We start from the raw sequence: 27,877 nt of genomic DNA on the forward strand, positions 1-27,877 counted from the left end.
ATTGTAGAGGCCGTCCTCTTGGCCGCGGAGACAAGATGTGCTGTTTTAAAGCTAATTTCCTGCAATTCCACACATTTTGGCATGGGGCTGAAAGAACAACTTCAGTTTTAAAGCTAATTTATTGCAATTGTACACATGGTATGCTATCTGAGTGACTCAAACACAGTAACTAAATCAATGAGGGTCCCATGCCATGACAGTATTTTAAATGGTAGATTCTCCATGACTGTCTAGTTTTTATTATGGTGATTGTTAATTCTCAAATATGAACTTTATTAAAACATATATAGCCCGTTTATCTTTTCTACACACTTTAAACAAACATGTTATTATTTTTCTAATCATATCTTTCCGCGATTTAGAAGCGACGGCCCACTACTGCTAAATTAGTATAGGGGAAACACTGGTGTTATTTCACTCACCCAAAGAGCTGCAGATGGAAGTCAAATCCTAAAAACATCATAGTCACATAGAACATGATGTCATTGTTTCCTGTCTGTAATGGTCTGTGACCTGCACAGAGAGGAGAGAAACCCTCCAAGTGATCCATCATAGTCAAGAGTACTGAAACGGGAGCTGTTTCACCTGGCTGCTACAGTCCATGACCTTTCTCCTCTAGACCCCTCTTTCATCCCTCACACCTTCTAGAAAGAGAGCAAAACATTGTCCTTCGTCACCCCATTCAACCCCGTCCGCTCATATAGAGGGTTGAGCTCACAGCCAGAATGTTTAAAAAAAATTGTTTAACCTTTATTTAACTAGGCCGTTAAGAGCTAATTCTTATTTTACAATGACGGCCTACTCTAGCCAAACACCTCCCCTAAACCAGCCAAACACCTCCCCTACTCCAGCCAAACACCTCCCCTAAACCAGCCAAACACCTCCCCTACTCCAGCCAAACACCTCCCCTACTCCAGCCAAACACCTCCCCTAAACCAGCCAAACGCCTCCCCTACTCCAGCCAAACGCCTCCCCTACTCCAGCCAAACACCTCCCCTACTCCAGCCAAACACCTCCCCTAAACCAGTCAAACACCTCCCCTAAACCAGCCAAACGCCTCCCCTACTCCAGCCAAACACCTCCCCTAAACCCGCCAAACACCTCCCCTAAACCAGTCAAACACCTCCCCTAAACCAGCCAAACGCCTCCCCTACTCCAGCCAAACACCTCCCCTAAACCCGCCAAACACTTCCCCTAAACCAGCCAAACACCTCCCCTAAACCAGCCAAACACCTCCCCTAAACCAGCCAAACACCTCCCCTAAACCAGCCAAACCTCTCCCCTACTCCAGCCAAACACCTCCCCTAAACCCGCCAAACGCCTCCCCTACTCCAGCCAAACACCTCCCCTAAACCAGCCAAACACTTCCCCTAAACCAGCCAAACACCTCCCCTAAACCAGCCAAACACCTCCCCTAAACCAGCCAAACACCTCCCCTACTCCAGCCAAACACCTCCCCTACTCCAGCCAAACACCTCCCCTACTCCAGCCAAACACCTCCCCTACTCCAGCCAAACACCTCCCCTAAACCAGACCACGCCTCTCCTACTCCAGCCAAACACCTCCCCTAAACTAGACCACACCTCCCCTAAACCAGACCACACCTCCCCTACTCCAGCCAAACACCTCCCCTAAACCAGACCACGCCTCCCCTAAACCAGACCACGCCTCCCCTAAACCAGACCACGCCTCCCCTAAACCAGACCACGCCTCCCCTACTCCAGCCAAACACCTCCCCTAAACCAGACCACGCCTCCCCTACTCCAGCCAAACACCTCCCCTAAACCAGACCACACCTCCCCTAAACCAGACCACGCCGGACCAAAGTCTCAAACACACAGTGCTTCCCGTCCGTCAGAACAGTGTCATGGAAACAGTCCAACAACTGGCCCGTCTTTAGAGCCCAACAGGGCAGACATGGGCCAGTTACTGTGTCTGCATCTTTGTGTTCATGAGAAACTAACAAGGGCTCACACATCCCATAATAAAGTAGCTATGACAACAATATCTAGAATATAGTCTAAATATAGATTTTTGTTACTGAGATAAACCATGACAGTAAAGGCTTGTTCATGCCCCCTGGTGGTAGTGATGATGAATTACAACAGGTTTCTCTTATCTTATCTCACAAGCAAAGCATATCCTTTAAAGACGAATAGAAAAGAGATTTACATTAATAAACAGAGCAATATAGATAGAACTAGTCAGCGTACTGCATTTGAAAAGCAGTTGAGGAAGGTTTAACTCCTAGCTGGAGACAGACACCACTCCTTTCAGTTGAGGAAGGTTTAACTCCTAGCTGGAGACAGACACCCCCTCCCCTAAACCAGACCACGCCTCCCCTAAACCAGCAGAGACAGACACCCCTCCTTTCAGTTGAGGAATGTTTAACTCCTAGCTGGAGACAGACACCACTCCTTTCAGTTGAGGAAGGTTTAACTCCTAGCTGGAGACAGACACCACTCCTTTCAGTTGAGGAAGGTGTAACTCCTAGCTGGAGACAGACACCTCTCCTTTCAGTTGAGGAAGTTTTAACTCCTAGCTGGAGACAGACACCCCTCTTTTCAGTTGAGGAAGGTTTAACTCCTAGCTGGAGACAGACACCACTCCTTTCAGTTGAGGAAGGTGTAAATCCTAGCTGGAGACAGACACCCCTCTTTTCAGTTGAGGAAGGTTTAACTCCTAGCTGGAGACAGACACCACTCCATTCAGTTGAGGAAGGTGTAACTCCTAGCTGGAGACAGACACCACTCCATTCAGTTGAGGAAGGTTTAACTCCTAGCTGGAGACAGACACCACTCCTTTCAGTTGAGGAAGGTTTAACTCCTAGCTGGAGGCAGACACCACTCCTTTCAGTTGAGGAAGGTGTAACTCCTAGCTGGAGACAGACACCCCCTCCCCTAAACCAGACCACGCCTCCCCTAAACCAGCAGAGACAGACACCCCTCCTTTCAGTTGAGGAAGGTTGAACTCCTAGCTGGAGACAGACAGCACTCCTTTCAGTTGAGGGAGGTTTAACTCCTAGCTGGAGACAGACACCACTCCTTTCAGTTGAGGAAGGTTTAACTCCTAGCTGGAGACAGACACCACTCCTTTCAGTTGAGGAAGGTGTAACTCCTAGCTGGAGACAGACACCCCCTCCCCTAAACCAGACCACGCCTCCCCTAAACCAGCAGAGACAGACACCCCTCCTTTCAGTTGAGGAAGGTTGAACTCCTAGCTGGAGACAGACACCACTCCTTTCAGTTGAGGGAGGTTTAACTCCTAGCTGGAGACAGACACCACTCCTTTCAGTTGAGGAAGGTTTAACTTCTAGCTGGAGACAGACACCACTCCTTTCAGTTGAGGAAGGTGTAACTCCTAGCTGGAGACAGACACCACTCCTTTCAGTTGAGGAAGGTTGAACTCCTAGCTGGAGACAGACACCACTCCTTTCAGTTGAGGAAGGTTTAACTCCTAGCTGGAGACAGACACCCCTCCTTTCAGTTGAGGAAGGTGTAACTCCTAGCTGGAGACAGACACCACTCCTTTCAGTTGAGGAAGGTTTAACTCCTAGCTGGAGACAGACACCACTCCTTTCAGTTGAGGAAGGTGTAACTCCTAGCTGGAGACAGACACCACTCCTTTCAGTTGAGGAAGGTTGAACTCCTAGCTGGAGACAGACACCACTCCATTCAGTTGAGGAAGGTTGAACTCCTAGCTGGAGACAGACACCACTCCTTTCAGTTGAGGAAGGTTGAACTCCTAGCTGGAGACAGACACCACTCCTTTCAGTTGAGGAAGGTTTAACTCCTAGCTGGAGACAGACACCCCTCTTTTCAGTTGAGGAAGGTTTAACTCCTAGCTGGAGACAGACACCACTCCTTTCAGTTGAGGAAGGTGTAACTCCTAGCTGGAGACAGACACCTCTCCTTTCAGTTGAGGAAGGTTGAACTCCTAGCTGGAGACAGACACCACTCCTTTCAGTTGAGGAAGGTTTAACTCCTAGCTGGAGACAGACACCACTCCATTCAGTTGAGGAAGGTGTAACTCCTAGCTGGAGACAGACACCACTCCTTTCAGTTGAGGAAGGTTTAACTCCTAGCTGGAGACAGACACCACTCCATTCAGTTGAGGAAGGTTTAACTCCTAGCTGGAGACAGACACCACTCCATTCAGTTGAGGAAGGTTTAACTCCTAGCTGGAGACAGACACCCCTCCTTTCAGTTGAGGACGGTGTAACTCCTAGCTGGAGACAGACACCACTCCTTTCAGTTGAGGAAGGTTTAACTCCTAGCTGGAGACAGACACCACTCCTTTCAGTTGAGGAAGGTTTAACTCCTAGCTGGAGACAGACACCACTCCTTTCAGTTGAGGGAGGTTTAACTCCTAGCTGGAGACAGACACCACTCCTTTCAGTTGAGGAAGGTTTAACTCCTAGCTGGAGACAGACACCACTCCTTTCAGTTGAGGAAGGTGTAACTCCTAGCTGGAGACAGACACCCCCTCCCCTAAACCAGACCACGCCTCCCCTAAACCAGCAGAGACAGACACCCCTCCTTTCAGTTGAGGAAGGTTGAACTCCTAGCTGGAGACAGACACCACTCCTTTCAGTTGAGGGAGGTTTAACTCCTAGCTGGAGACAGACACCACTCCTTTCAGTTGAGGAAGGTTTAACTTCTAGCTGGAGACAGACACCACTCCTTTCAGTTGAGGAAGGTGTAACTCCTAGCTGGAGACAGACACCACTCCTTTCAGTTGAGGAAGGTTGAACTCCTAGCTGGAGACAGACACCACTCCTTTCAGTTGAGGAAGGTTTAACTCCTAGCTGGAGACAGACACCCCTCCTTTCAGTTGAGGAAGGTGTAACTCCTAGCTGGAGACAGACACCACTCCTTTCAGTTGAGGAAGGTTGAACTCCTAGCTGGAGACAGACACCACTCCATTCAGTTGAGGAAGGTTGAACTCCTAGCTGGAGACAGACACCACTCCTTTCAGTTGAGGAAGGTTTAACTCCTAGCTGGAGACAGACACCACTCCTTTCAGTTGAGGAAGGTTTAACTCCGAGCTGGAGACAGACACCACTCCTTTCAGTGGAGGAAGGTGTAACTCCTAGCTGGAGACAGACACCTCTCCTTTCAGTTGAGGAAGGTTTAACTCCTAGCTGGAGACAGACACCCCTCCTTTCAGTTGAGGAAGGTTTAACTCCTAGCTGGAGACAGACACCCCTCCTTTCAGTTGAGGAAGGTTGAACTCCTAGCTGGAGACAGACACCACTCCTTTCAGTTGAGGAAGGTGTAACTCCTAGCTGGAGACAGACACCACTCCTTTCAGTTGAGGAAGGTGTAACTCCTAGCTGGAGACAGACACCACTCCTTTCAGTTGAGGAAGGTGTAACTCCTAGCTGGAGACAGACACCCCTCCTTTCAGTTGAGGAAGGTTGAACTCCTAGCTGGAGACAGACACCACTCCTTTCAGTTGAGGAAGGTTGAACTCCTAGCTGGAGACAGACACACTCCATTCAGTTGAGGAAGGTCTAACTCCTAGCTGGAGACAGACACCCCTCCTTTCAGTTGAGGAAGGTGTAACTCCTAGCTGGAGACAGACACCACTCCTTTCAGTTGAGGAAGGTTGAACTCCTAGCTGGAGACAGACACCACTCCTTTCAGTTGAGGAAGGTTGAACTCCTAGCTGGAGACAGACACCACTCCATTCAGTTGAGGAAGGTTGAACTCCTAGCTGGAGACAGACACCACTCCTTTCAGTTGAGGAAGGTTGAACTCCTAGCTGGAGACAGACACCACTCCATTCAGTTGAGGAAGGTTGAACTCCTAGCTGGAGACAGACACCCCTCCCTTCTTTCCCTGTTCCAGTCCTGTCTGTCTATGAAACAGTTTATAGCAGTAATAAAGAGGAAGAGGAAGGTATTGATCGTCTCGTCTAATCGTTTATGACACACCTAGAGCGTGTCAGCTCTTTAAGATAAGGTCTTTAAGATAAATTCCTGTATGGCTGTATACAGATAGAGAAGGTCATCGTTTGACCTTTGGGTAAATATTAGCATTTGAGAGTGTTAAGATAGATAGACAGCATTATACTACAGGGATGTGTTTAGTAGGGCACACCGTAGCAAAACGTTTTGCAACAGAACATGAAAATACTACCTGGTCATGTTCATTAGGACATTTGCATACAGAAAATGAATGTGGGTTTCTAACGGGTAAAGTTCAAGTAATCCTTCCCTGTTTCAGGGTTTTTTTATCTCGTTTGGTGCCCATTGAACACAACCCAGTCTCCCATAACCTGGAGTCCAGGGAGGAGATACTCTAGTATGCAGTGGCGGTTCTAGCTTGTATGGCTCCCCGACTCATAAATATCACAACGAAGTAACCAAGACGAATAGAAACACATTTGTGTTGATTTGTCACTCGAGCATCAATACATTACCCGTCCCCCAACACTGTCAACCAAGAGTCAAGACTACATTACCCGTCCCCCAACACTGTCAACCAAGAGTCAAGACTACATTACCCGTCCCCCAACACTGTCAACCAAGAGTCAAGACTACATTACCCGTCCCCCAACACTGTCAACCAAGAGTCAAGACTACATTACCCATCCCCCAGCACTGTCAACCAAGAGTCAAGACTACATTACCCCTCCCCCTACCTCTGGCTTCCAGTGGGGAGACCTGAGGTCAACCTACCCCCCCCCCCCCCCCCTACCTCTGGCTTCCGGTGAGGAGACCTGAGGTCAACCTACCCCCATCCCCCCTACCTCTGGCTTCCAGTGAGGAGACCTGAGGTCAACCTACCCCCCTCCCCCCTACCTCTGGCTTCCAGTGAGGAGACCTGAGGTCAACCTACCCCCCTCCCCCTACCTCTGGCTACGTCAACCTTCCCCCTCCCCATTTCGTGCTTCTGAGTGGGAGACCTTCCCAGTAGCCTGTCTAGCTCACAAACTAGAATCAGGACGCCCACTCTGACGAGGTTAATTTACCCACAGTCCCACACGGTGACATGATATCATTGACTCGATGTGCAAATGAGCAATTTAAAACCGATCGCGCAAATGTCACCATACCGATGTTTTTGTTTGGGCGCCCCGTGCCGCCCCCGGTAAGATGTCCATGTCACCGGTACCTAAATCCACCACAGCCTGTATGTGCACGGGGTCATCTGTTAATTATATACAGTCAGTCTATGGGTCCATCAGGGCAAACGGCTTGTGTAAAGAGCTGAATGTATCCATCACTGTCAATAAGACGTCTGTCTGTCTGTCACACACTTGGAATTGAACAGACCGACACAACAGCTTCATGCTGTTGACTCCATTGGTGCTGACTGATAGTGAACTGGTCACATGTAGGACACCGTGTGTTCATGTGTTTTGATCCTGCAGGGCCTCAGCGTCATGTAGTTTGTCCTGTGTTAGGTGTGTTTGGCACGGTATGCTGCGCCCACTGTGTGAGGACCTAACATGCATGGGGTTACCTCCATAGTTAGTGCCCTCGATGGGTTGTAGGGTTTCAGATCCTCACTGTGTCTGTCAGTGCACCGAAGGTCATCCTAACTTAAGATGTGTGTGTATAACTCAGAACCTCCCATGTATGAGCTACGGAGTTACCCACACATAGCTCAACTTACAATCTGGCCCTTAGAGGATGTCTGTCTGTCTGTCTGTCTGTCTGTCTGTCTGTCTGTCTCTGTCTGTCTCTGTTTGTCTGTCTGTCTAAGTAACACTGTGCTGCTCCTCTCCAGGGCCTGAGGAACAAGCCAAAGAAGACAGGCCATGTGAAAGCAGACCTCATTGATGTGGACCTAGTGAGAGGTAAGGAGGACACACCAGCTGTCTCATTCACTCAGACACTGTCTGTCCCAGTCCAACCTGTTGGCTGTCTGTCCCAGTCCAACCTGTTGGCTGTCTGTCCCAGTCCAACCTGTTAGCTGTCTGTCCCAGTCCAACCATGTTGGCTGTCTGTCCCAGTCCAACCTGTTGGCTGTCTGTCCCAGTCCAACCATGTTAGCTGTCTGTCCCAGTCCAACCTGTTAGCTGTCTGTCCCAGTCCAACCATGTTGGCTGTCTGTCCCAGTCCAACCATGTTGGCTGTCTGTCCCAGTGCAACCATGTTGGCTGTCTGTCCCAGTCCAACCTGTTAGCTGAGCAGGATAGTGCTACGTTAGTGTCAACGTAGAGTTTCTCCACTGGTCACATGATACGAGCCAGGTGTAGAAGTCCAGTGAAGCTAGTATCAAAATGGCTCCTCTTTTGTTACATCACTCTCTCTCTCTCACTCTCTCACTCTCTCTCTCTCTCTCACTCTGTCTCTCTCTCTCTCTCCCCCCTCTCTCTCTCTCTCTCTCTCTCTCTCTCTCTCTCCCCCCCTCTCTCTCTCACTCTCTCTCACTCTCTCTCTCACTCTCACTCTCTCTCTTCCTCTCTCTCACTCACTCTCTCTTTCTCTCTCTCACTCTCTCTCTCTCTTTCTCTCTCTCACACTCTCTCTCTCTCGCGCTCGCTCGCTCTCTCTCGCTCTCTCTCTCTCTCCTGCTCTCGCTCTCTCTCTCTCTCTCTCTCCTGCTCTCGCTCTCTCTCTCTCCTGCTCTCGCTCTCTCTCTCTCTCCTCTCTCTCCTTCCCCCTCACACTCTCTCCTTCCCCCTCACTCTCTCTCCTTCCCTCTCACTCTCTCTCTCTCTCTCTCTCTCTTTCTCTGTTGAATTATTCAGTCCATCACATTAGACTCCTCTCTGTTTAGTTTCCCCTCATTGCTATTTCATGCCCACATCCCAGGCTGAGCGAGAAAGAGAGACAGAGCGAGAAAGAGAGACAGACAGAGAGAGAGAGACAGACAGAGAGAGCGGGGAATGTTTCATGCCAGGCTGAGGTAGATGGAGAGAGGTTGATATAGTGGGGTGTGTGTTTCAGATCTGTCTGCCCTGTCAGACAAGGCACTGCCCCTCACTGTCAACAAGGTCCCCACGGTGAAGGCCCCGTGTCCCATGATGGGGGCATTAGTGGAATTGGCTGAGGGTTATTTAATCCAGGGGGCACCCAGGTCTTCCTCTGGTAGTTGTTGTAACAGAGACATGATGCCTGTCTGTCATAATGAAGTCTTATGTGTCCTTGTGATTCCCGTTGGGACAGCCATCTCTTATGAGACATCTGTTGGTAAAGATGCATCCAGTGATATGTTATAATGCTTCATAACCTGTCTTCTCTCCTGTTTGTGTGTCTGTGTGTGTGTCCAGGTTCTGCTTTTGCCAAGGCCAAGCCTGAGTCTCCCTGGACGTCTCTGACCAGGAAGGGTCTTGTCAGGGTGGTGTTGTTCCCCTTCTTCTTCAGATGGTGGATCCAGGTCACCTCCAGAGCCATCTTCCTCCTCCTCCTCCTCCTCTACCTGCTTCAAGGTACCTACCTAACCCTAACCTTCAGTCATCTTCCTCCTCCTCCTCCTCCTCATCTACCTGCTCCAGCCCAGTTCAGCTAGGCTCCAGTCCAGTTCAGCTAGGCTCCAGTCCAGTTCAGCTAGGCTCCAGTCCAGTTCAGCTAGGCTCCAGCCCAGTTCAGCTAGGCTCCAGCCCAGTTCAGCTAGGCTCCAGTCCAGTTCCGCTAGGCTCCAGTCCAGTTCAGCTAGGCTCCAGTACAGTTCAGCTAAGCTCCAGCCCAGTTCAGCTAGGCTCCAGCCCAGTTCAGCTAGGCTCCAGCCCAGTTCAGCTAGCCTCCAGTTCAGCTAGGCTCCAGTCCAGTTCACCTAGGCTCCAGCCCAGTTCAGCTAGGCTCCAGCCCAGTTCAGCTAGGCTCCAGTTCAGCTAGGCTCCAGTCCAGTTCACCTAGGCTCCAGTCCAGTTCAGCTAGGCTTCAGTCCAGTTCAGCTAGGCTTCAGTCCAGTTCAGCTAGGCTCCAGGCCAGTTCACCTAGGCTCCAGCCCAGTTCACCTAGGCTCCAGTTCAGCTTGGCTCCAGCCCAGCTAGGCTCCAGTCCAGTTCAGCTAGGCTCCAGTCCAGTTCAGCTAGGCTCCAGTCCAGTTCAGCTAGGCTCCAGTCCAGTTCAGCTAGTCTCCAGCCCAGTTCAGCTAGTCTCCAGCCCAGTTCAGCTAGTCTCCAGCCCAGTTCAGCTAGTCTCCAGCCCAGTTCAGCTAGTCTCCAGTCCAGTTCAGCTAGGCTCCAGTCCAGTTCAGCTAGGCTCCAGCCCAGTTCAGCTAGGCTCCAGCCCAGTTCAGCTTGGCTCCAGCCCAGTTCAGCTAGTCTCCAGCCCAGTTCAGCTAGTCTCCAGTCCAGTTCAGCTAGGCTCCAGCCCAGTTCAGCTAGGCTCCAGCCCAGTTCAGTTAGGCTCCAGCCCAGTTCAGTTAGGCTCCAGCCCAGTTCAGCTAGGCTCCAGCCCAGTTCAGCTAGGCTCCAGTCCAGTTCAGCTAGGCTCCAGTCCAGTTCAGCTAGGCTCCAGTCCAGTTCAGCTAGGCTCCAGTCCAGTTCAGCTAGGCTCCAGTCCAGTTCAGCTAGGCTCCAGCCCAGTTCAGCTAGGCTCCAGCCCAGTTCAGCTTGGCTCCAGCCCAGTTCAGCTAGTCTCCAGCCCAGTTCAGCTAGTCTCCAGTCCAGTTCAGCTAGGCTCCAGCCCAGTTCAGCTAGGCTCCAGCCCAGTTCAGTTAGGCTCCAGCCCAGTTCAGCTAGGCTCCAGTCGAACCAAACATGTGGAAGGCTTAAGTCTCAGCCGTATTCCTTCTCCACCATTAGTTCAGTGTGTTGTTGGTCTCTGCTTGTGTAGACATGAGTACCTTACCTTTCTCTGGCTGTGGTTGGTCATGGGGAAATTCCAGCCCTCAACCTGGCACTGTGTGTTAGATAGTAAGATCACACACACACACACACACACACACACACACACACACACACACACACACAAATAAAGAAACAGAACAAGGTATGTCTTTATTCCTCTGCCTTCTGAATAAATTACAGGATAGCTATTTCTGAGCCTCTCCAAACTCATGACCCCTCGTGTGCGTGTGTGTGCGCGTGCGTGCATACGTGTTGACAGGATGGACCACTCCCCTACCCCTCCTTTTTACATATTGATCTTGAGTACATCAAAACAAATGCCCCCCCCTCTCAATACCTCTCTGTCTCACTATGTGTGGTAGTATGAGCTTGTTAGTGAGCAGCCAAGGGGACCAGTTGTATTATAACGCCCTCATCCATCCCTCTCATCCCTCCTTTTCACCTCTCCTTCTCTCCATCTCCTTCTCACCCTGGCTAAAGTTTCAATATAAACTATTGACAGGAAGTCCAGTAGAAAATGGAGAATATCCCACATACATGGAGCGTATAACACTTCCCATGTCTCTCTCTCTGTCTCTGTCTCTCTCTCTCTCTCTATCTCTCTATCTCTCTCTGTGTCTCTCTCTCTCTGTCTCTCTCTGTCTCTGTCTCTCTGTCTCTCTCTCTGTCTCTCTCTCTATCTCTCTCTCTCTGTCTCTCTGTCTCTCTCTGTCTCCCTCTCTCTCTCCTCTATTTCTCTCTCTCTCTCTGTGTCTCTCTCTCTCTCTCCCGCTTTCTCTCACTCTCTCTCTCACCCTCGCTATTTCTCTCTCTCTCTCACCCTTGCTCTCTCTCTCTCTGTCTCTCTCTCTCTCTCTCTCTCTCTCTCCAGTGGCTGCTGCAGCGTTATTCTTCACCATTCCCCAGCCCCACAGTATCCCGACCACAGAGGTGTTTGGGGCGATATGGCTGATGCTGTTACTGGGGACAGTGCACTGCCAGATCGTCTCCACACGCACGCCCAAACCCACCAGCAGCAGCAGCTCTGGCAAGAGAAGAAGGTGGGGAGAAGGGCTGGAGATGGAGGGAGGGATGGAGGGAGGGAGAGAGAGAGGGGGGGAGGGAGGGAGGGAGAGAGAGAGGGGGGGAGGGAGGGAGGGAGAGAGAGAGGGAGTGAGAGAGAGAGGGAGGGATGGGGTACGGAGAGAGGGTGTAGATGGAAAAGGAGGGGGTGGGGATAGAGGGATGAAGAGGGAGGGAGGGAGAGAAAGGGAGAGGGAGGGAGGGAGGGAGAAGGGGAGAGGGAGGGAGGGGGGGAGAAGGGGAGAGATGGATGGAGGGAGGGAGGGAGAGAGAGGGGGGAGGGAGGGAGTGAGAGAGAGAGGGAGGGATGGGGTACGGAGAGAGGGTGTAGATGGAAAGGGAGGGGGGTGGGGATAGAGGGATGAAGAGGGAGGGAGGGAGAGAAAGGGAGGGAGGGAGGGAGAAGGGGAGAGGGAGGGATGAGGAGGAGGAGGGAGGGAGGGAGGGAGGGAGGGAGGGAGGGAGGGAGGGAGGGAGGGAGGGAGGGAGGGAGGGAGGGAGGGAGGGAGGGAGGGAGGGAGGGAGGGAGGGAGGGAGAGATTGGGTAAAGGGGGTTAAAGTGTAGATAATGTATCCACCTCTGTGTTGTTTTAGTGTTTGATGTGCTTCCTGCTCTGAGATAAACCTGAATGACTTAGCTACTGTTTTAAAAGGCCTCTGTCTGACACACACTACAGGTCAGTTCCCCAGACACTGGTCAGAGTGGGAGGGTTCCATCAGACTGAGTGTGTTCAATCATGGTTCCCCCACTCTCTTCTGATCATGTGATCAGGGAACTGCCCCCACATACACTTCCTGTCCCATTGTAGATTTTTTAAAGGCTGTGATTTCCTGCCAGAGGGTAGCAGCTCGTAAATTTGTGCTAGGTTGCATAACGCAATTAGCCTTTTTCTAGATCTGTTGGTGCTCTTGGCAAGATGCCACAAACAGATCTGGGACCAGGCTGTATTGCCACAATAGCTAGCTATTCCCAAAACCCACTACCTTTGGCTTGCACAGTACTGACCATTTTCAGCCTTCTGGAAGAAAATGTATCCGTGCCACACAGTCTGGGAATGAAGTGGATGTTACTGTTCGTCCTCATCTCACAGTACAGCAGTGTTCACTCACTCAGACTCCAGATGTTACTGTTAGTCCTCATCTCACAGTACAGTGGTGTTCACTCAGACTCCAGATGTTACTGTTCGTCCTCATCTCACAGTACAGAGGTGTTCACTCACTCAGATGTTACTGTTCGTCCTCATCTCACAGTACAGCAGTGTTCACTCACTCAGACTCCAGATGTTACTGTTCGTCCTCATCTCACAGTACAGAGGTGTTCACTCAGACTCCAGATGTTACTGTTCGTCCTCATCTCACAGTACAGAGGTGTTCACTCACTCAGACTCCAGATGTTACTGTTCGTCCTCATCTCACAGTACAGAGGTGTTCACTCACTCAGATGTTACTGTTAGTCCTCATCTCACAGTACAGTGGTGTTCACTCACTCAGACTCCAGATGTTACTGTTCGTCCTCATCTCACAGTACAGCAGTGTTCACTCACTCAGACTCCAGATGTTACTGTTCGTCCTCATCTCACAGTACAGCAGTGTTCACTCACTCAGACTCCAGATGTTACTGTTCGTCCTCATCTCACAGTACAGCAGTGTTCACTCACTCAGACTCCAGATGTTACTGTTTGTCCTCATCTCACAGTACAGCAGTGTTCACTCACTCAGACTCCAGATGTTACTGTTCGTCCTCATCTCACAGTACAGTGGTGTTCACTCACTCAGACTCCAGATGTTACTGTTCGCTCTCATCTCACAGTACAGCAGTGTTCACTCACTCAGATGTTACTGTTTGTCCTCATCTCACAGTACAGCAGTGTTCACTCACTCAGACTCCAGATGTTACTGTTTGTCCTCATCTCACAGTACAGAGGTGTTCATTCACTCAGACTCCAGATGTTACTGTTCGCTCTCATCTCACAGTACAGCAGTGTTCACTCACTCAGACTCCAGATGTTACTGTTCGTCCTCATCTCACAGTACAGTGGTGTTCACTCACTCAGACTCCAGATGTTACTGTTCGCTCTCATCTCACAGTACAGCAGTGTTCACTCACTCAGACTCCAGATGTTACTGTTCGTCCTCATCTCACAGTACAGAGGTGTTCACTCACTCAGACTCCAGATGTTACTGTTCGTCCTCATCTCACAGTACAGTGGTGTTCACTCACTCAGACTCCAGATGTGGTCAGGAATCAACCACCAGACGACTTTCTCCTTCCTTTCCCCTCCTCCATTTGACATCAAATCTGTGTTGTTTTCTCTCTCTATCAAAAGTCACCCCCCCATGACCCTGACTGACCTGAATGAACTCCTCCTCATCCACACCACATGGTTGACTCGTCATTGTCTGAGTGGATCTGCTAGCTGCTATTATATTATATATATATATATATACACACTGCTCAAAAAAATTAAGGGAACACTAAAATAACACATCCTAGATCTGAATGAATGAAATATTCTTATTAAATACTTTTTTCTGTACATAGTTGAATGTGCTGACAACAAAATCACACAAAAATGATCAATGGAAATCTAATTTATCAACCCATGGAGGTCTGGATTTGGAGTCACTCAAAATTAAAGTGGAAAACCACACTACAGGCTGATCCAACTTTGATGTAATGTCCTTAAAACAAGTCAAACTACTGTTGGTGGATGGAGCGAGACATGATGTCCCAGATGTGCTCAATTGGATTCAGGTCTGGGGAACGGGCGGGCCAGTCCATAGCATCAATGCCTTCCTCTTGCAGGAACTGCTGACACACTCCAGCCACATGAGGTCTAGCATTGTTTTGCATTAGGAGGAACCCAGGGCCAAACGCACCAGCATATGGTCTCACAAGGGGTCTGAGGATCTCATCTCCGCTGCCAGTGAACCAACCATACCTGATGTAGTAGACACCTCTGTCAGTGAACCAACCATACCTGATGTAGTAGACACAACCATACCTGATGTAGTAGACACCTCTGTCAGTGAACCAACCATACCTGATGTAGTAGACACAACCATACCTGATGTAGTAGACACCGCTGTCAGTGAACCAACCGTTTTCATTCATTTTCTATCTTCCTTCTTGTGATTTTAAAAATAAATAAATGAAAAAGGGTATTATTTTAATGATTTATTTTCTTCAATCACAACAACAGTGATTTGTGTCTGGACCTCTCTCTCTCTCTAAGTCCTCTTTCTTATTGATCTGGACCAAAGGCGTCTAAGGAAGGCAGCTCACTTGGATGTACATAGGGAAGGAGATGGCTCTAGCACCACTGATAACACCCGGGAGGGCGGCCCACACTGCCACGGTGCCGCCACCGGCTCACCTTACAGCCTGTGCATCGCTCTCTTCCGAGATTTCTGGCATGATATCTGTAAAGCGCGGTGTGTATTTTTCCCTCCCGTGAGGTTACTAAAGAACCCTCTCTCTCTCTCTCTGGTATAGCTGCAACATCCCTTGGATTCCACCCGGATTCTGATTCTGATCAATAATAAATATCCCTTTCTATTGTATGAGAGAACGGAGTCCTGTACACTACCGTTCCAATGTTTGAGGTCACTTAGAAATGTCCTTGTTTTTGAAAGAAAATCACTTTTTTTTGTCCATTAAAATAACATCAAATTGATCAGAAATACAGTGTAGACATTGTTCATGTTGTAAATGACTATTGTAGCTGGAAACGACAGATTTTTTTTATGGAATATCTACATAGGCGCACAGAGTCCCATTATCAGCAACCATAACTCCTGTGTTCCAACGGCATGTTGTGTTAGCTAATCCAAGTTTATCATTTTAAAAGGCTAACTGATCATTGGAAAACCTATTTGCATTTATGTTAGCACAGCTGAAAACTGTTGTCTGATTAAAGAAGCAATAAAACTGGACTTCTTTAGACTAGTTGAGTATCTGGAGCATCAGCATTTGTGAGTTCAATTACAGGCTCTAAATGGCCAGAAACAAATAACTTTCTTCTGAATCTCGTCAGTCTATTCTTGTTCTGAGAAATGAAGGCTATTCCGTGCGGGAAATTGCCAAGAAACTGAATATCTCGTACAATGCTGCGTACTACTCCCTTCACAGAACAGCGCAAACTGGCCCTAACCAGAATAGAAAGATGAGTGGGAGGCCCCAGTGCACAACTGAGCAAGAGGACAAGTACATTAATGTCTAGTTTGAGAAACAGAAGCCTCACAAGTCCTCAACTGGCAGCTTCATTAAATAGTACCCGCAAAACACCAGTCTCAACGTCAACAGTGAAGAGGCGACTCTGGGATTCTGGCCTTCTAGGCAGAGTTGCAAAGAAAAATCTGTATCTCAGACTGGCCAATAAAAATAAAATATTAAGATGGGCAAAATAACACAGATACTGCACAGAGGAACTCTGCCTAGAAGGCCAGCATCCCAGAGTCGCCTCTTCACTGTTGAGACTGGTGTTTTGCAGGTACTATTTAATGAAGCTGCCAGTTGAGGACTTGTGAGACGTCTGTTTCTTGAACTAGACACTCTAATGTAATAACAACAACATAATCAATCAAGACCCCCAAAATCAACTTTAACCCTACAGGAACACAGGAGTTATGGTTGCTGATAATGGGACTCTGTGCGCCTATGTAGATATTCCATTAAAAAATCTGCCGTTTCCAGCTACAATAGTCATTTACAATATTAACAATGTCTACACTGTATTTCTGATCAATTTAATGTTATTTTAATGGACAAAAAAAAAACTGCTTTTCTTTCAAAAACAAGGACATTTCTAAATGACCCCAAACATTTGAACGGTAGTGTACATAGTAAATATATGTTTCTGAAAATCATTCTTCCCACTATATGATAAACATTATCTGGTAAGATCATTATTTGGCTGAGATAAGACGTTATTAAACAGTGATATTTTAACTGGACACACACACACACAGAGAGGAGATACATATTCAAATGCTTTTCCCCACGTCAGTTTGATTATTAACTTGTCTCCACGGGTTTCTCAACGGGACAACAGTATGTTGAAAGGAGAGGTCTGTCTTCCATCTTTGTTATCATTTTTCTGTGTGTGGAAAAAAGGGATTTTGCAGCTTTTGTTTTGTTGTTGTTGTTGCCAACGTTACGGCTCGTTCCAACTATTCAAGCTATGGCCAAGAGAAGCACGGAGCAAACGATGTCGAAGCATAAACATCAGTAAAGGCTTTATAGTTGTTAAAAGGGATCCCCGGGGACGTTTTTGAGTCTTTCAATCTAGAAACAGTATTAAAAATCCAACCTTTTCACACCAGAAATCTAATGGTCACTGACAGTCATCCCAATCCCCTAATCCTATTCAAATCAACTCTATTTGAATTCTGCTTAGTAGCACCAGTAACCCATCCCATTTAGAACTTAGTCTCTCTGCTCCCTTGCCATGGCTTCAATTAGTACCAACTTGATCCAAGTGATTCTGTCTTGTTCTGATTTCTGCATGCTGGATGGACTTGGGACTGTCTGCCTGTCCCGTCTCTCCACCTCTACCGCCTCCCCCCTTTAACCTCCCCCTCCATCTCTCCCCTCAGGTCGAAGAAGTCCAAGCTGTCCATAGACAAGTCCACAGAGACAGATAATGGCTATGTGTCTCTGGACGGGAGGATAACCTGTAAGAGTAGTGAGGAGGGGCTACAGCTCCATGATGGAGGGTCTCACCACTGTGACCTGCTGCTGAGGTCAGACGAGACGTGTTGGGCCGCACCCCCGCCTCTCAACACACTGCTGCTGCCCCCCGTCGCCAAGGTAAACAACAAGGTAACAGACACATTTATACACACACACACCACCACGCAACACACTGCTACTTCCCCCCCGTCACCAAGGTAAACAACAAGGTAACAGACACATTTATACACACACACACCACCACGCAGCACACTGCTACTGCCCCCCGTCACCAAGGTAACAGACACATTTATACACACACACACCACCACGCAACACACTGCTACTGCCCCCCGTCACCAAGGTAACAGACACATTTATACACACACACACCACCACGCAACACACTGCTACTTCCCCCCCGTCACCAAGGTAAACAACAAGGTAACAGACACATTTATACACACACACACCACCACGCAACACACTGCTACTTCCCCCCCGTCACCAAGGTAAACAACAAGGTAACAGACACATTTATACACACACACACCACCACGCAGCACACTGCTACTGCCCCCCGTCACCAAGGTAACAGACACATTTATACACACACACACCACCACGCAACACACTGCTACTGCCCCCCGTCACCAAGGTAACAGACACATTTATACACACACACACCACCACGCAACACACTGCTACTTCCCCCCCGTCACCAAGGTAACAGACACATTTATACACACACACACCACCACGCAACACACTGCTACTGCCCCCCGTCACCAAGGTAACAGACACATTTATATACACACACACCACCACGCAACACACTGCTACTGCCCCCCGTCACCAAGGTAACAGACACATTTATACACACACACACACCACCACGCAACACACTGCTACTGCCCCCCGTCACCAAGGTAACAGACACATTTATATACACACACACCACCACGCAACACACTGCTACTTCCCCCCCGTCACCAAGGTAACAGACACATTTATACACACACACACCACCACGCAACACACTGCTACTGCCCCCCGTCACCAAGGTAACAGACACATTTATACACACACACACCACCACGCAACACACTGCTACTTCCCCCCCGTCACCCAGGTAAATCACATACACTTGGTTAGCAGATGTTATTGTGAGTGTAGCGAAATGGTTGTGCTTTTAGATCTGACAGTGCAGCAGTATCTAACAGGTAATATCTATCAATTCCACAACAAAACCTAATATCTAACAATTCCACAACAAAACCTAATATCTAACAGATTCCACAAGAAAACCTAATACACACAATCTAGTAAAGGAATGAGACAATAGTATATAAATATATGGATGAGCAGTGACAGAACGGCTAAGATGCAATAGATGGTAAAGAATAGATAGTGAAGAATACAGTATATACATATGAGATGAGTAATGCGAGATATGTAAACATTATTAAAGTGACATTATTACAGTGACAAGTGTTCCGTTTATTAAAGTGGCCAATGATATCGAGTCTGTATGTAGAGCAGCAGCCTCTCTGTGCTAGTGATGGCTGTTTAACAATCGGATGGCCTTGAGATAGAAGCTGTTTTTCAGTCTCTCGGTCCCAGCTTTGATGCACCTGTATTGACCTCACCTTCTGGATGATAGCGGGGTGAACAGGCAGTGGCTCGGGTGGTTGTTGTCCTTGATGATCTTTTTTGCCTTCCTGTGAAATCGGGTTTTGTAGGTGTCCTGGGGGGCAGGTAGTTTGCCCCCGGTGATGCGTTGTGCAGACCTCACTACCCTCTGGAGAGCCCTGCGTTTGTGGGCGGTGCAGACCTCACTACCCTCTGGAGAGCCCTGCGTTTGTGGGCGGTGCAGACCTCACTACCCTCTGGAGAGCCCTGCGTTTGTGGGCGGTGCAGACCTCACTACCCTCTGGAGAGCCCTGCGTTTGTGGGCGGTGCAGACCTCACTACCCTCTGGAGAGCCCTGCGTTTGTGGGCGTTGCAGACCTCACTACCCTCTGGAGAGCCCTGCGTTTGTGGGCGGTGCAGACCTCACCACCCTCTGGAGAGCCCTGCGTTTGTGTGCGGTGCAGACCTCACCACCCTCTGGAGAGCCCTGCGTTTGTGGGCGGTGCAGACCTCACCACCCTCTGGAGAGCCCTGCGTTTGTGGGCGGTGCAGACCTCACCACCCTCTGGAGAGCCTTACGGTTGTGGGCGGTGCAGACCTCACTACCCTCTGGAGAGCCCTGCCTTTGTGGGCGTTGCAGACCTCACCACCCTCTGGAGAGCCCTGCGTTTGTGGGCGGTGCAGACCTCACTACCCTCTGGAGAGCCCTGCGTTTGTGGGCGGTGCAGACCTCACTACCCTCTGGAGAGCCCTGCGTTTGTGGGCGGTGCAGACCTCACCACCCTCTGGAGAGCCCTGCGTTTGTGGGCGGTGCAGACCTCACCACCCTCTGGAGAGCCCTGCGTTTGTGGGCGGTGCAGTTGCCGTACCAGACTTTCCACCTTCTCCACTGCTGTCCCGTCGATGTGGATAGGGTGGTGCTCCCTTTGCTGTTTCCTGAAGTCCACGATCATCTCTTTTGTTTTGCTGACATTGAGAGAGAGAGGTTATTTTCCTGACACCACACTCCGAGGGCCCTCACCTCCTCCTTGTAGGCCATCTCGTCATTGTTGGTAATCAAGCCTACCACTGTAGGCGTGCATGGCCTCGCAGTCATGGGTGAACAGCGAGTACAGGAGAGGGCTCAGAAAGCACCGTTGTGGGGCCTCAGTGTTGAGGATCAGCGGAGTGGAGATGTTGTTTCCTACCTTCACCACCTGGGGGCGGCCAGTCAGGAAGTCCAGTACCCAGTTGCACAGGGCGGGGTCGAGACTCAGGGTCTCAAGCTTAAGGACGAGTTTGGAGGGTACTATGGTGTTGAATGCTGAGCTGTAGTCAAATAACAGCATTCCTACAAAAGTATTCATCTTGTCCAGATGGGGTAGGGCAGTGTGCAGTGTGATGGCGATTGCATTGTCCGTGGACCTATTGGGGCGGTAAGCGTAAACACACCAGCCAGCTGGTCTGCGCATGCTCTGAGGAGGCGGTAAGGGATGCCGTCTGGGCAGGCAGCCTTGCGAGGGTTAACACATTTAAATGTTTTACTCACGTCGGCCACGGAGAAGGAGAGCCCACAGTCTTTGGTAGCGGGCTGTGTCGGTGAGTAGCAATGGTCGAGCGTGTTACTCGCTCAGCCTTGTTCTCAAATTAGCTTTGTTAAAATCCACAGCTACAATAAATGCAGCCTCAGGATATATGGTTTCCAGTTTGCATAAAGTCCAGTGAAGTTCCCTGATGGCCGTCGTGGTATCCGTTTGCGGGGGGGATATACACGGCTGTGACGATAACCGAGGAGAGTTCTCTTGGGAGATAATACGGTCGGCATTCGATTGTGAGGAATTCTAAGTCAGGGGAACAAAAGGACTTGAGTTCTTGTATGTTGATACAATTACACCATGAGTCGTTAATCATGAAACACACACCCCCGCCCTTCTTCTTACCGGAGAGATGTTGATTCCTGTCGGCGCGATGCACTGAAAATACCGTTTGATGTACGGACAGCTAGCCATGTTTTCTCGAAACAGAGCATGTTACAATCCCGGATATCTCTTTGGAAAGCAACTCTTGCCCTGATCTCGTCTTCTTCGTTAACTAGGGACTGGACATTAGCGAGTAATGTACTCGGAAGCGTTGGGTGGTGTGTGCGCATCCGAAGCCTCACTAGAAGACCGCTCCAGCACCCTCTCCTCCGACGGCGATGCTTTGTGTCGGCCTCTGGAATCAGTTCAAATGCCCTGGGAGGTGCAGACAAAGGATCCGCTTTGGGAAAGTCGTATTCCTGGTCGTAGTGCCGGTTGTGCTGGTAAGTTGACGTCTCTCTGAAATCCAATAGTTCTTCCCGGCTGTATGTAATAACACTTAAGGTTTTCTGGGCTAACAATGTAAGAAATAATACATTAAAAAAAAACAAAATACTGCACAGTTTCCTAGGGACTAAAAGCGAAACTGCCATCTCTATCGGCGCCATCTTGCTGAGGTAAACAACAAGGTAACACACACACCACCACCACACAACACACTGCTACTGCTCTCCGTCAGCAGGTAAACAAGGTAGCTAATACACACACACACACGCACCTGTCCTGAAACAGGTGAGTTTAACCATGTATAAACAGACTATACACTCGCTAGTCTGTAGTCTGAAAGTAGGAATCTGTCCAATCTGTCTTCCTGCCAGGAGACCCAGAGCCGTGGTGTGGGTGTGGAGAACATGTCTGATGAGGCGTCTAGTGAGGAGGATCCTGAAGCGTCCTACACCGCCATCCGTAGGGGCGTAGAGCGCGTCAGCAGCGACTGCACGCTGCGCAACAGGAAACCACATCACTACAAGAAACACTACGCCATCAACACTGAGGTGGGTGACCTCCACACTACCCAGGTTGGTCACACTCACACAGAGACATGCACAGCGACACACACATACATACAGTACATACATACACTTACATACAGTACATACTGTACATCATACACACACACACAGTACATACTGTACATCATACACACACACTTACATACAGTACATACATACACACACACTTGCATACACACACACACACACACTTACACACTTACATACATACATACATACATACATACAGTGGGGCAAAAAAGTATTTAGTCAGCCACCAATTGTGCAAGTTCTCCCACTTAAAAAGATGAGAGGCCTGTAATTTTCACAATAGGTACACTTCAACTATGACTATAAAAAAATCCAGAAAATCACATTGTGGGATTTTTAAGGAATTTATTTGCAAATTATGGGGGAAAATAAGTATTTGGTCACCTACAAACAAGCAAGATTTCTGTCTCTCACAGACCTGTAACTTCTTCTTTAAGAGGCTCCTCTGTCCTCCACTCGTTACCTGTATTAATGACACCTGTTTGAACTTGTTATCAGTATAAAATACACCTGTCCACAACCTCAAACAGTCACACTCCAAACTCCACCAGAAACAAAATTGTAGACCTGCACCAGGCTGGGAAGACTGAATCTGCAATAGGTAAGCAGCTTGGTTTGAAGAAATCAACTGTGGGAGCAATTATTAGGAAATGGAAGACATACAAGACCACTGATAATCTCCCTCGATCTGGGGCTCCACGCAAGATCTCACCCCGTGGGGTCAAAATGATCACAAGAACGGTGAACAAAAATCCCAGAACCACACGGGGGGACCTAGTGAATGACCTGCAGAGAGCTGGGACCAAAGTAACAAAGCCTACCATGAGTAACACACTACGCCGCCAGGGACTCAAATCCTGCAGTGCCAGACGTGTCCCCCTGCTTAAGCCAGTACATGTCCAGGCCCGTCTGAAGTTTGCTAGAGAGCATTTGGATGATCCAGAAGAAGATTGGGAGAATGTCATATGGTCAGATGAAACCAAAATATAACTTTTTGGTAAAAACTCATCTCATCGTGTTTGGAGTACAAAGAATGCTGAGTTGCATCCAAAGAACACCATACCTACTGTGAAGCATGGGGGTGGAAACATCATGCTTTGGGGCTGTTTTTCTGCAAAGGGACCAGGACGACTGATCCGTGTAAAGGAAAGAATGAATGGGGCCATGTATCGTGAGATTTTGAGTGAAAACCTCCTTCCATCAGCAAGGGCATTGAAGATGAAACGTGGCTGGGTCTTTCAGCATGACAATGATCCCAAACACACCGCCCGGGCAACGAAGGAGTGGCTTCGTAAGAAGCATTTCATTCAAAGTCCTGGAGTGGCCTAGCCAGTCTCCAGATCTCAACCCCATAGAAAGTCTTTGGAGGGAGTTGAAAGTCCCTGTTGCCCAGCAACAGCCCCAAAACATCACTGCTCTAGAGGAGATCTGCATGGAGGAATGGGACAAAATACCAGCAACAGTGTGTGAAAACCTTGTGAAGACTTACAGAAAACGTTTGACCTCTGTCATTGCCAACAAAGGGTATATAACAAAGTATTGAGATAAACTTTTGTTATTGACCAAATACTTATTTTCCACCATAATTTGCAAATAAATTCATTAAAAATCCTACAATGGGATTTTCTGGATTTTTTTTCCCTCATTTTGTCTGTCATAGTTTCAACTTTTTAAGGTGGAGAACTTGCACAATTGGTGGCTGACTAAATACTTTTTTGCCCCACTGTACATACATACACTTACATACAGTTGAAGTTGGAAGTTTACATACACTTGGTTGGAGTCATTAAAACTCATTTTTAAACCAATCCACAAATGTCTTGTTAACAAACTGTAGTTTTGGCAAGTCGGTTAGAACATCTACTTTGTGCATGACACAAGTCATTATTCCAACTATTGTTTACTGACATATTATTTCACTTATAATTCACTGTATCACAATTCCAGTGAGTCAGAAGTTTACATACACTAAGTTGACTGGGCCTTTAAACAGCTTGGAAAATTCTATAAAATGATGTCATGGCATTAGAAGCTTCTGATAGGCTAATTGTCATAATTTGATTCAATTGGAGGTGTACCTGTGGATGTATTTCAAGGCCTACCTTCAAACTCAGTGCCTCTTTGCTTGACATCATGGGTAAATCAAAAGAAATCAGCCAAGACCTCAGATAAAACATTGTAGACTTCCACAAATCTGGTTCATCCTTGGGAGCAATTTCCAAAAGCCTGAAGGCACCACGTTCATCTGTACAAACAATAGTACGCAAGTATAAACATCATGGGACCACACAGCCATCATACCGCTCAGGAAGGAGACGCGTTCTGTCTCCTAGAGATGAACGTACTTTGGTGCGAAAAGTGCAAATCAATCCCAGAACAACAGCAAAGGACCTCGTGAAGATGCTGGAGGAAACAGGTACAAAAGTATATATATCCACAGTAAAAACGAGTCCTATATCGACATAACCTGAAACGCCACTCAGCAAGGAAGAAGCCACTGCTCCAAAACCGCCATAAAAAAAGCCAGACTACAGTTTGCAACTGCACATGGGGACAAAGATCGTACTTTTTGAGAAAAAGCATGTTCGAGCAAGGAGGCCTACAAACCTGACTCAGTTACACCAGCTCTGTCAGGAGGAATGGGCCAACATTCACCCAACTTATTGTGGGAAGCTTGTGGAAGGCTACCCGAAACGTTTGACCCATGTTAAACAATTTAAAGGCAATGCTACCAAATAATAATTGAGTGTATGTAAACTTCTGACCCACTGGGAATGTGAAATAAAAGCTGAAATAAATCACACTCTCTATTATTATTCTGACATTTCACATTCTTACAATAAAGTGGTGATCCTAACTGACCTAAGACAGGGAATTTTTACTAAGATTAAATGTCAGGAATTGTGAATAACTGAGTTTAAATGTACTTGGCTAAGGTGTATGTAAACTTCCGACTTCAACTGTACACACACACACACATACAGTTCATAGACACGCTCTCAACGTGTGGGTACACTTAGCTACATCACACACACACACATTTCCACCCCCTACACACACACACACTCACCCCCCCCCCCCCCCCTCTCTCTAGGAGACTCCTAAGTCCGGTACCAGCTGTAGTTCTCGGTGCTCCAGCCTGCGGACCCAGGACTCAGAGAGCACCAGACACGAGTCAGAGACAGAGGACCTGCTGTGGGAGGACTTCCTGCACTGTGCTGAGTGTCGCTCCTCGTGCACCAGCGAGACAGAGGGAGAGGGAGCTGCAGTCTGCCCTGCTACCAAGAAGGAGTACAGAGATGACCCCTTTCACCAGGTGGGTTAGAGGTCAAAGGTTAGGAGTTAGGGTTAGACGTGTGATGTTAGGGTTTGACAGAGGGAGAGGGAGCTGCAGTCTGCCCTGCTACCAAGGAGTACAGAGATGACCCCTTTCACCAGGTGGGTTAGAGGTCAAAGGTTAGGAGTTAGGGTTAGACGTGTGATGTAAGGGTTTACCAGAGGGAGAGGGAGCTGCAGTCTGCCTTGCTACCAAGGAGAACAGAGATGACCCTTTCACCCTGTTTATCAGGGGTTAGAGATCAAAGGTCAAAGGTTAGAGAAGGAGGGGGTAAGTGTGGGACTGAGCTTGCAATAAAATGCTGGCAACATTAATGAAGAGGTTTTGGTGGTAGCATGAATGTTCCTATTTATCTGTTTTTGTTGTCACTGTGTGTTCTGATGTAACCGTGGTCATATTGACCTTGTCGATGAGGATGGTCAGCCTCAAACCCTCAGCGTGTAACAGTAGTTATTGTGTTGATCTAGTTGTGTCCTCTACAGGGTCATACGTGGCTACACAGCACCAACCCAGGTCTGGAGCGGGTCAGTGCCATCGTCTGGGAGGGGAACGACTGTAAGAAGGCTGACATGTCTGTCCTGGAGATCAGCGGTATGATCATGAACAGGGTGAGTAACAGCCAGGGCCTTAATACTGTTGTCAGGGATGACATTTGGTGTGGCCTGTAACGCTTTACAATGGAATACCGGGAACACACCTCCATCAGCCACCTGGGAGAGTTTTCTCAACTAGAATGTTAATGAATGCAGATTGGACTCCATGATATTGGAAGGCACTTATATATATTATAGATACCACGTTTCTCTCAGATCACTTTACATTCTCTATAACTTAGACCGATGACATGAAAGATAGAAATAATGGCTGTCTCTCTCCTGTCTCTTTATCTCTTTCCCTCCATCTATCTCTCCTGTCTCTCCTCCCTTCTCCCTCCATCTATCTCTCCTGTCTCTCCTCCCTTCTCCCTCCATCTATCTCTCCTGTCTCTCCTCCCTTCTCCCTCCATCTATCTCTCCTGTCTCTCCTCCCTTCTCCCTCCATCCATCTCCCCCCCCCCTCTCTCCACCCCTCTCCATCTCTCCCTCCCGTCTCTCCATCTCTACCTTCCTCCAGGTCAACCTGTACACCCCAGGTATTGGCTACCAGGTCTTTGGTAACCTGGTGTCAGTGACTCTGGGCCTGACGCCCTTCGCCTACAGGCTGTCTCAGTACAAGGACCTGGAACAGCTGACGCAGCTCTCAGCCAATGAGCTCATCTCTGTGGCGTTCGGCTCCTCCTCCGACGTCATGGTGATCACCATGGTAACGCTCAGCTTCATGGTGCGCGTCTGTCTCATCTGGCTCTTCTTCTTCCTGCTCAGCGTGGCCGAGAGGACATACAAACAGGTGTGTGTGTGTTTTCCAGGTTCTTTCATCTTAATTACAGATCAATATTGACCATTGATTGTTACATGAAGACATTCTGAAGATGTTTTATTTCTAAAGGTCTTATCACTTACGTGTGTGTGTGTGTGTGTGTGTGTGTGTGTGTGTGTTGGACCTGACAGAGGCTGCTATTCGCCAAGCTGTTTGGTCACCTGACGTCGGCACGGCGAGCCAGGAAGTCGGAGGTGCCTCACTTCCGTCTGAAGAAAGTCCAGAACATTAAGATGTGGCTCTCTCTGCGCTCATATCTCAAGGTGTGTTCTATGTTCTCCAACTGGTTGTTGTTCCATCATGCCTACCTGAACCTCCCCTCTGTGTCTGAGATGTGTGTTGTTCCATCATGCCTACCTGAACCTCCCCTCTGTGTCCATGAGATGTGTTGTTGGTCCATCATGCCTACCTGAACCTCCCCTCTGTGTCTGAGATGTGTTGTTCCATCATGCCTACCTGAACCTCCCCTCTGTGTCTATGAGATGTGTTGTTCCATCATGCCTACCTGAACCTCCCCTCTGTGTCCATGAGATGTGTTGTTCCATCATGCCTACCTGAACCTCCCCTCTGTGTCCATGAGATGTGTTGTTCCATCATGTCTACCTGAACCTCCCCTCTGTGTCTATGAGGAGATGTGTTGTTGTTCCATCATGCCTACCTGAACCTCCCCTCTGTGTCTGAGATGTGTTGTTGTTCCATCATGCCTACCTGAACCTCCCCTCTGTGTCTATGAGGAGATGTGTTGTTCCATCATGCCTACCTGAACCTCCCCTCTGTGTCTATGAGGAGATGTGTTGTTGTTCCATCATGCCTACCTGAACCTCCCCTCTGTGTCCATGAGGAGATGTGTTGTTGTTCCATCATGCCTACCTGAACCTCCCCTCTGTGTCTGAGATGTGTTGTTGTTCCATCATGCCTACCTGAACCTCCCCTCTGTGTCTATGAGGAGATGTGTTGTTCCATCATGCCTACCTGAACCTCCCCTCTGTGTCTATGAGGAGATGTGTTGTTGTTCCATCATGCCTACCTGAACCTCCCCTCTGTGTCCATGAGGAGATGTGTTGTTGTTCCATCATGCCTACCTGAACCTCCCCTCTGTGTCCATGAGATGTGTTGTTGTTCC

General features: G+C 48.6%; 1 protein-coding gene across 50 annotated transcripts in view; it reads left to right on the plus strand.

Annotated features, from left to right (window-relative positions):
* Positions 1-27,877, plus strand: part of LOC110499727 (protein PHTF2) — a 105,148-nt gene that overhangs the window by 70,688 nt on the left and 6,583 nt on the right. For 4 of the 50 annotated variants that reach the window (XM_090228699.1, XM_090228697.1, XM_090228698.1 and 1 more), the window contains 10 exons: positions 7,740-7,809; positions 9,229-9,387; positions 11,624-11,792; positions 15,079-15,249; positions 17,413-17,626; positions 21,777-21,953; positions 25,096-25,317; positions 25,821-25,946; positions 26,452-26,724; positions 26,886-27,017. In XM_090228699.1, the coding sequence (XP_090084825.1) occupies positions 7,740-7,809; positions 9,229-9,387; positions 11,624-11,792; positions 15,079-15,249; positions 17,413-17,626; positions 21,777-21,953; positions 25,096-25,317; positions 25,821-25,946; positions 26,452-26,724; positions 26,886-27,017 (1,713 nt within the window). Of the gene's footprint in view, positions 1-7,739; positions 7,810-9,228; positions 9,388-11,623; positions 11,793-15,078; positions 15,250-17,412; positions 17,639-21,776; positions 21,978-25,095; positions 25,318-25,805; positions 25,947-26,451; positions 26,725-26,885; positions 27,018-27,877 lie in introns of all 50 variants that reach the window. The other 46 variants (XM_090228668.1, XM_090228670.1, XM_090228669.1 and 43 more) reach the window with 15 other exon arrangements.

This window comes from Oncorhynchus mykiss, unplaced genomic scaffold, assembly GCF_057628025.1.
Source record: "Oncorhynchus mykiss isolate SJ-2025 unplaced genomic scaffold, ASM5762802v1 scaffold96, whole genome shotgun sequence".
NCBI classification, from domain to species: domain Eukaryota; kingdom Metazoa; phylum Chordata; class Actinopteri; order Salmoniformes; family Salmonidae; genus Oncorhynchus; species Oncorhynchus mykiss.